We start from the raw sequence: 9,989 nt of genomic DNA on the forward strand, positions 1-9,989 counted from the left end.
ATGACAATGTTATTTTACAGTGTGCAAAGAGCAAAAAATCTGCTTTGCCCATGAGAACAGCTTCCAGTGCTAACATTGTCTCTCCATCCAGGCATTTCCACTGTGACTATAATCCTATACCCTGGGCGCATAAACAAAGGGAGGGAAACATACGGTACATCCAGGAGACACCGTTCTGCCTCAGGGTTGGACACTTTCTCCCCTACTCCATGTCAGATTCCAACACAACCCACTTCACCAACCCCTCCACCTTCATCCTGCTGGGCATTCCTGGCCTGGAGGCGGCCCATGTCTGGATCTCCATCCCCTTCTGCACCATGTACGTCATAGCCGTATTGGGGAACTTCACCATCCTCTTCATTGTGAAGACGGAGAAGAGCCTCCATGAACCCATGTACTATTTCCTCTGCATGCTGGCTATCACTGACCTGGTCCTGTCTACGTCCATCCTGCCCAAAACGCTGAGCATCTTCTGGTTCAATTCCAGAGAGATCGATTTCAGTGCCTGCCTCACCCAGATGTACTTCCTTCACTGCTTCTTACTAACAGAGTCTGGGATCTTCGTGGCCATGGCTTTTGATCGTTATGTGGCCATCTGTGATCCCCTGAGACATTCCACCATCCTGACAAACCCCCTGGTGGCCAAGATCGGGCTGGGCGTGGCACTGCGTGGCGGCATGCTCGTGGTCCCCTTTATTCTAGTGGCAAGGCGGTGGCCATATTGCAGAACCAACATCATACCCCACTCATACTGCGAGCACATGGCCATGGTGAAGCTGGCCTGTGCCGAAATCCATGTCAGTAATTACTACAGCCTCTCTGTGGTAATCTGTGCATTCGGTCTGGATATAATTTTTATTGCTCTGTCCTATACCCAGATTGTCAGGGCCATCTTTAACCTTCCCACAAAGGATGCCCGTCTCAAAACTTGTGGGACCTGCGGCTCCCATCTCTGTGCCATCTTAGCCTTCTACATCCCATGTCTCTTCTCCGCCCTCATGTACCGGTTTGGAAAGAATATAGCCCTGCATTTCCACGTTCTCATTGCCAGCGTTTACCTTCTGATGCCCCCCATGCTAAACCCCATTATCTATGGGGTGAGGACCAAACAGATCCGGGACAGGCTGATCCGGCTCTTTACTCATAAAGGGGCCTAAAGTTTTCTCCTGGTGCTCTGACTCTCAGACCAAGCTCCGTGCAGAGCTGGCTGGTGACAAGGTGCTGGGCCCTCTTCCTTGAATCACTGACTGGATACTCAAAGAGACATTAAACCCTTTCCTGGCCTTACTGTGCAGTTTCAGGGTGACAAACTAGGGAATGTGTTTGTGTAGAACACATTAACTCTTAGGGCTTCCACCTCCCTTATTGCAGGTAACTAGACCCCTGACACCCTGCCCCTTGCCCGTCCTCTTCCCACATAGCACAACCTCCTTCTCCCCCTATTCTCTCCCTACTCCACCAGGACCTTGCCCCTATTACTCAGCTACAAGTTCCCGAGGCAAGAGACCATTCTGTGGATTACTTGTTTTGATTTCAGTTCCCTTTTTTTCCCTCCTGGGGGCCCATAGCTGGCAGGGTCCCGGCAATGGGGATGTGCTGGGAGCTCTTTGCCCTTAGCCAGGCCTCAGGGGCAGGGCAAGGAAAGATCAGCTTTGAAGCTATAAGGAGAACAGCTGAGAGAGGCAGAAGGATAAGCCCCTGTGTCAACTGGGAAGGCGGGATGCTGGGCGGAGGCTGGGGTGAGTTCGGTAGCTGACAGGGAGGGAGATGAACAGCACACCTGCCATTAGCCGGCTATTCACACACATACACGGCACCTTATCTGGAACGACAGGGCACCCATTGCCCAGGGGCTAAAGCTGGACAGGGAAACTGAGTCTAACGTACACTCTGCATGATGCTTTTGATTACTACGTCCAGAAGCTCTTTAGCTAGGCTGCTAGGCAGCATTATCCCCATGTCATGGAGGACTGAGCCCCAAAGAGGTAAAGTGATTTGCCCAAGGCCACACAATAAGTCAGTGGCAGAGCTGAGAATAAGACCTGGCAGTCGTGACCCCCCCAGCACCATTGTTCTGGCTATGAACTGGCATTGCTCCTCTGGTACCAGAACATCACCAATAACCATAACTTCAGACACAAAGGGAAGACATGCACACGAACAGGAGAATCAAACCCAGCAAATCATAACTTCCCCTCTGACACCTGACAGGACACACTTGGTACAAGATTTGTTGCAATTCTATAATCATGGTCACAGCAATAATAAAAATGGCCATATTCAATCATACAGCACCACACCCTGTTCTTGTCCCATCATGGAGCTACAGCTGCCTGCCACCTAAGGAAGGGGCATTGCCCGGGCAAGCAGCTGGGACACTGCAGTCACTGGAGGATAGGAAGGGCAGATTAAAACCTCTTTTGACGCAGGGAGCCTTCTCCTTGTACAAATAAATGAGCAAAGCTTTCTTTAAAAGTGAGAGGTGGACATCCGGGTCCTTGGCTGTTTCCTCCAAGCGTTGCCAGCCAGCCCCTTCGGCTTTGAACAACCTTAACCAGTGTTTGACTAAAGCATCTTCCAGAAAGGTGGCCAGGGCTAGATCCACAAAGGCACTCGGGTAAATACTGAACCTAGGCGCCGCTGCCTTTCTCAAACCCCGGCTCATCTGCTGCCTGACCCTGTAGGAGCCTCAGGTTCTGTCAGTGGCCTGCACAAGGCAACCTGCGGCCTGACACTGTTCCCCAGCTAATGGGCTGCTCAGAGCCTCAGCTCAGGCCTCAATTCTGGTGGGATTCTCCAATGAGGTGTCTCCCCCACATCTCATCAGCTGGCCTGATCTGTTAGAGGTGCTCAGACCCCGCCTCCCGGATGGGGCCTTCAGACTGGGAATGTGCGTGTTTGCACATGGACCCGTGTGTGTGTGTGTATGTGTGCATGTGCATCTGTGTTTGTGGATCCCCATAACGTCCCCAAGCCTAGTGGTTTCATGCTTTGTGATGGGGTGTAGCAACCCCTCACCAGTGCTGCGGGGGTGGATAAAACTTCTCTCTTGGCCACGGAGGCCACACCTCCTCCGCTCTGCTGAACATGCTCCAACTGGAGACAGGCTATAAAAGGCCACCGAGCAGCTCAGTCTTGGTGACCACCAATGAGGAAGGAGGTGTGGTGCTGGTTCCAGGACATGGAAGCCAGACAGCAGGAGACAGAGCCCTACACACAGGCTCGAGATGCCACAGAAGAGGGGAGAGACCACAGAGACCTAGAGATGGCAAACTGCAGAGAATTGGTTAGGAAGTGACCCAGGGAAAGTTGGCGGGGAAGTGGCTGCAGAACTGGAGATAGGCTTGGTGTGTTTCAGTGGGCTCCCTGTCAAGCAGGTGGTGAGCCCTAGGTTGGGACCTGATGGAAAGGGAGGGACAGGTTCCCCCTATCTTGCCCACCACCCTCTCTGGGGCAATGGCCCAACTCACTAGCTCTATTAACTCTGGCTGCTAAGCTGCACTGCCCTGATATCAGGGACCGCTATTGACCCTGGCCACTAGGCCACGCTGCTCTGATGGCAAGGGTTGTATCACTGACTAGGGCCACAGGGCCATGCTGATCTGAGCCTGGGGACAGCCCTACAGATGCAACCCAGGGGCTGAAATGCCACCCACCTCCAGCCCCCCAAAGGGAGACAGTTGTATGCACCCCACGACACACCTTCACGTGGAAAGTGGGAGAATCAGATTCAAATCCGTGCTCCATTGAATGTTTATTTGTACAAGAGCTCCAGCTGGAGAAACTGAGCCCCCCACCAGAATAACCTTTTGCCTGGTCCTCAGGGCACTCACGTGGGATGTGGGAGTCCTCTATTTATGTCTCTGCTGCAAATCAGCTAGAGCTAGATTCACAAGAAAGCGCTGACCTGTTCTAGGCACCTCGCTCCAGGAGAGGGCTCACAGCTGGCAATCCCCCATGGAAATAGCCACCTTGTTCCAGCCTCTCAGCCGGGCCCCTAGAGACACAAAGTGGGAGTTAGGTGCTTAAGGACCTTGCTGAATCACTCGAAAACCCCTTATTGGATGATTCCCCATGGACGTGTCCTTGCTGAGATCTGTTGGTGGTTCACCCGGGATCCCACGATTGTTGGGCTTGTTGAGCTGACACACAGAAACTCATGGAGACTGGAGTCATAGATTCATAGATACTAAGGTCAGAAGGGACCATTGTGATCATCTAGTCTGACCTCCTGCACAACGCAGGCCACAGAATCTCACTCACCCACTCCTGCGAAAAACCTCTCACCTATGTCTGCACTATTGAAGTCCTCAAATAGTGGTTTAAAGACTTCAAGGTGCAGAGAATCCTCCAGCAAGTGACCCACGACCCATGCTACAGAGGAAGGCGAAAAACCTCCAAGGCCTCTTCCAATCTGCCCTGGAGGAAAATTCCTTTCCGACCCCAAATATGGCGATCAGCTAAACCCTGAGAATATGGGCAAGATTCACCAGCCAGATACTACAGAAAATTCTTTCCTGAGTCTTCGGTTAAGAGATTACCATTTATTGTAGCAGGGACTTAGCCAAAAGAAAAAGCAAAGCTGTATCACTCGTTCACCTCCCCCACATCCCGAGGAGTGACCCAGAGGCGTCTTTGAGTTTCCCCTTTATTGTAAGCATTAGCCCTCCCTCTACCCAGGTGGGCAGTTCTGGTCTTGGTCTTGTCCCAATAATTATCCTCTAATTACCCTGCTAAATTCTCTACCCCTGTTTGTATTTACCTTTGCTTATGCCCACTGCTGCCTTATAAGGGCTCTTATCAAGCACTTCAGCCTTTTTGTCAGTGAACACCTTCAACCCTACGGTTTTGGGGTTTTCCATGTGCATCACAGATTGTCTCTTCCAGCATTTTACCAGACAGACTTGATGAAACCTAGAGATAACTCCCCACAAGATCTATCAGTTAGCCAGTTCTCACTCCATCTAATGAGTGCTCTTGTGACACTGGCTACGTCTAGTTTGTTAATCTGAATGTCATGTGGTACTATGCCAAACAGCTTGCAATGGTCTAAATCTATTCTGTCTCCCCAGTTCCCTTTATCACCCAAATTTATTATTCCCTGAAAAAAGCATGAACTGTGGTTCTCCTTCAAGTCCTTATTTTCAAAATGTGTTTTTCCATTAGTAGGCCCAGGTCAAACTAACCAGCTTTTAATATCTAAGTCATCCTTTTTTAAATACTGTTATAACATTAGAAGTCTATCAGTCTACTGGGATATCCCTGGTGTTTCAATATTTATTAGAAATGAATTTTACCGGTGCAGAGATCTCCTCAGGCAACACTTTTAGGACTCCTTGGATGCGTTATATCAGGGAACGCTGATTTAAAAATACTGATCCCTGGTAGGTGCTATTTACCATCCTTCATACTTACCAGTGGACTGAAAAGAAGTTCATGTGATCTGAGTGCATCATCCTGCTTCTTTCCAAATACAGCACAGAAAGGTTTATTGAACATTTTTGCCCTTTCTGCATCATTATGAACAGTGTTACCATCCCCATCTAGTAAAGGCCTATATCACTCTTAGGATTTCCTTTGTTTCTAATATACTTAAAAATGTTCTCCTTATTTCCTAAGCCCTGCCAGCCATGGATTTGTCTCCAGTGTCTTTTGCTTCCCTTATCCATTTTCAATATTTTATAATTTCTCCATTCTAGCAACTGCTATCCACTTCGCCTGTTTTATAGGCACCGATGGACAATCTCTTCCTGTCAATGGATGTAGGTCATACATCCATGTTCATTCTCCTGGACTTCTTTACATTATTTGACACTGTTGACAATGAGATACTGCTGTCTCACCTAAGACGCAGCAGGAGTCTAGAGGGATGCACTAAAATGGTCTGAATCCTTGGAGGGACACAACCAATTAGTGGTGATGGGAAACTGCACCTCCAGCATTAGACCCACCCCTGGTGGAGTCCCAGAAGGATCAGTTCCCTCTCTGGGGCCTTTCCAAATCTCCATGCAGCCATGGTGGGAATTGGTCACACAACATGGACTCAAACGCCAGCCGTATGCAGGTGACACCGAGCTCTGGCTCTCCTTTCCGCACGACCACACCACTTTCACCAGGATGGAACAGCTGCCTGAAGCTGCCAACAAGCAAGACAGGCAATGCTGGTGGGCAGAGCAAAGCATTTTGAAGGGTTTGCAGCAATGGTACAGCCTCTTTAGGATGCAGTTTCAGCCCACATCCGAGCAAGTGTTTTCCTGCTGGGATAATTAAACCACCCCCAAGGAGCAGCAGGAGCTCTGTCTCCCACTGACATGATGCTGTCCACACTGGCGCTTTTGTCCATGGAACTTTTGTTCTTTTTCACACCCCGACCAACTAAAGTTTTACAGACAAAAGTTCTAGAATAGGCAAAGCTTGAAGACTTTCAACTCCTTTGGGGCTTTCAGTTGTTCCATCTCCAGGATGGCTCCTTCCTTCCTTCACCACAGCCCTGCTATCTTTGGCCTCTTCTCTGGTCTCCTCCCTGGTACCAGGGGTTCTCTTGGGAATTTGTAAGATGGAGGCACTGTCTGCACTCGAAGAATGGAGGCATGATTAGAACTAAAGCAGAGTAACAAAAGCTAATGGAGAGCCACGTGCTCCCAGCTGTGTGTCTGGTGCAGCCAGCTCTCAATGGCTGGTTCTCGCTCACCTCCTGTCATAAACATACAGCTAAGAGTAGCATAAAATCCCTTCTTTACCTGTAAGGGGTTAATCAGGTCAATTAACCTAGTTGGCACCTGACCAGAAGAACCAATGGGGAAAGAAGATACTTTCAAATCTGGGGGTGGGGAGAGGTTTTGTTTTGTGCTCTTCATTTTGTTCCCTCTTAGGACAAAGAGACAGACCAAGCAGGTAACCCAGCTCCTACTGAAATGATACATCTAAAATTTCAGAAATTGTAAGCAATAATAAGGAAATGCATTAGCTTATCTTTTATTTTAGCTTGTGAATTTTCCCTATGCTAAGACAGAAGTTTATTCCTGTTTTTGTAACTTTGAAGTCGAGCCTAGAGGAGAATCCTCTTTGTTATAAATCTTTTTATTACCCTGTAAAATTACCTTCCATCATGATTTTACAGAGGTGCTTCTTTTACTTTTTTCTTTATAATAAAATTCTTCTTTTAAGAATCTGATTGATTTTAGTGTCCTAAAAACCCAAGGATCTGGTCTGTACTTTTATTAAAGGCAATTGGTTGGTATATTATTCTCAAGCCTCCCCAGGAAAGTGGGTGAAGGGTCTAAATCACTTGGTGGTGGCAGCAGTACCATCCAAGGACAAGGGAAGGAATTTGTGCTTTGGGGAAGTTTTTAACCTAAGCTGGTGGAATATAAGCTTAGGGGATCTTTCATGTGGGTCCTCACATCTGTAACCCAGAGTTAAGAGTGGGGAGGGAACCCTGACATCTCCGTGTGTGTGTGTGTGTGCATGTGCATGTGTGTGTGTGTTTATACATGTGTGTGTGCACATTGATCCATGTGTATGTGTGTGCACATGGGATTGCATGTGTGTTTGCATGTGTATCTGTGTTTGTGCATTTCCAGAATATCCTGTAGCCCAGTGATTTAACGCCCTCACTGGAAATGTGGGAGATGCAGATTGAAATCCCTGCTCCAATGAAAGTTTATTGGTACAAAGTGGAACAGTTCCAGCCAGCCACATTGAGTGTCCCATCCAGAATAACCATTTTTCTGGAGTCCAGAGCATTCAGGTGGGATATGGGAGACCTGTGTTTAAGTCCCTGCTTCAAATCAGGTAGAGCAGAGATTTTGGATCTGAGTCTCCCACGTCTCTTTTGGGTCTCTCAGGAGAAAGCACTGCCCTGTCCTAGGTACCTCGCTCCAGGAGAGGGCTTACAGCTGGCAATCCCACATAGAAATAGGCTTCTCTCTCCTGCTGATCAGCTGGGCTCCTAGAGCCTCAAATCTGTGGGAGTTAGCTGCTTAAGGACCTTTGTGAACCACTAGAAAAACCCTTGTTCCATGAAGATTCCCCATGGACATCTCCTTTCTGAGATCTATCTGTTAGCCAGTCTCACTCCATCTAATGAGTGCTCTAGTGATACTGTCTAGCATTAGTTTGTTAATTTGAATGCCGTGTAGTACTAGGTCAAACAACTTGCAATGGTCGAAATCTCTTCCATCTCACCAGTTATCTTTATCAACGACATTTGTTATCACCTAAAAAAACAAATCATGCCTGTTTGACATTTCTTATTTTCCATCAAATCTTGTTCATTGGCATGAATTGTAGTTCTACCCTTTAATTCTTTATTGACTAAATCCCCTATCCACATTTCCATTATTATGCCCAGGACTGATATCAAGCTAACCGGCGTTTATACCCAAGTCATCCCTTTTTGAAAACTGGTATAACATTAGTTCTCTATCAGTCTTCTAGATATCCCCCATATTCCAATATTTATTAAAAATTAGTATCAGTGGGTCAGAGGTCTCCTCAGACAACTCTTTTTAGGCCTCTTCGCATGTGAGATATCTGTGTCTGATTATTTAAAAATATTGATCCCTGGTAGGTGCTGTTTACCATCCTCCATAGTTACAAGTGGACTAGAAAGAAGTTCATGTGATTTCACTGCATCATCCTGCTTCTTTCTAAATACAGCACAGAAAGGTTGATTGAACATTTTTGTCCTTTCTGCATCATTATGAACAGTGTTACCGTCTCCAGCTAGTAAAGGCCTATACCACTCTTAGCATTTCCTTTGTTTATATTATCCTTGTGACATTATCTGATTAAAATATGACCATGTAGATCATTGTTGCTACAACTGTTATATAATCACAACCAATCTTGCACAACGTATGTCATGCAAGGTTTCTATGGAGAAGTTATAGTTTGCTTAATATCATTAGCCTATTTGTATGCATGTATCATTTTTGTATCTGACGTTATGAATATTGACTATGTACCTGTATTTCAACACCTGCAATATGGGAGTCGCTACAGCAGGAATAGGTGTGGACCCAATAACAACCCCCGCTCATTACAACACCCAGCCCTATCTTGGCTATGGCCCTATCTGTCAGGATGCCCAAGTGTCACAGCGAGTTAGAGATAGCGACGTAGCGATCAAAGGCCATGGCCAGCATGAACCTGCAAAAAAGTCTGGGCCAGGCAAGCACTGATGTGAGTAGCCTAGTCCCTGAACCAGAAAATGCAGAGGGTTCTGGGTAGGGTGGTAGTGGATATGACCATGTTGACGAGTGCCAGGATGGACAGGAAAAGATACATGGGCTCAGGAGGAGGCTTTACCCTAGGAGGAACAGAATGTAGATGGAGCAGAAGGGGGTGGAGATCAAGTTGTGCACTGCCTCCACACTGGGAGGCCATGGAGGATGAAGGTGGAGGGGTGGGCAGTTGGAAGCTGCCATGGTGGGGCCAGTTGGGTGTGTTCAGTTACATGGCACGACTGCTTTCAGCCTCGGTAACTAACCATTAAAGCAATCATTAACCATCTGATGGGACCATGACAAGGTGGCATTTTCTCAGCAGTACTTCTTCATCTATCCTGTCCTAATGGCACACGAAACGTGAGTCACAAATAGCTTATTCCTGGCTCCTGCACTGCAGCCATTCCACCCTCATTACAGATGCTTTTAGCTGTAATTAAGGGCTCTGTAGGAGTTCAAAGCTGTGGTTCTTTTTCTCTACACTCATATGGATTATGTAAACAATGTTCTTTTATCAGTGTTATAGGTTAAGACTTTCAATGTAATTGAACATTCCCTTGTTCGTGTGTTAGAATCATAGAATCATAGAATATCAGGGTTGGAGGTGACCTCAGGAGGTCATCTAGTCCAACCCCCTGCTCAAAGCAGGGCCAATCCCCAGCTAAATCATCCCAGCCAGGGCTTTGTCAAGCCTGACCTTAAAAACTTCTAAGGAAGGAGATTCCACCACCTCCCTAGGTAACACATTCCAGTGTATCA

At 47.4% G+C, this 9,989-nt stretch overlaps 1 protein-coding gene across 1 annotated transcript; it reads left to right on the forward strand.

The window, feature by feature from the left end:
- Positions 1-209: 209 nt before the first annotated feature.
- Positions 210-1,157, forward strand: LOC311514595 (olfactory receptor 52E2-like; the record flags this gene model as incomplete). The annotated part of the gene is made up of 1 exon (XM_084617161.1): positions 210-1,157. The coding sequence occupies one exon, from the start codon at positions 210-212 to the stop codon at positions 1,155-1,157; it is 948 nt and encodes a 315-aa protein (XP_084473287.1).
- Positions 1,158-9,989: the final 8,832 nt, after the last annotated feature.

Source organism: Lepidochelys olivacea, assembly GCF_965140295.1.
Source record: "Lepidochelys olivacea isolate rLepOli2 genome assembly, chromosome: 1".
NCBI classification, from domain to species: Eukaryota; Metazoa; Chordata; order Testudines; family Cheloniidae; genus Lepidochelys; species Lepidochelys olivacea.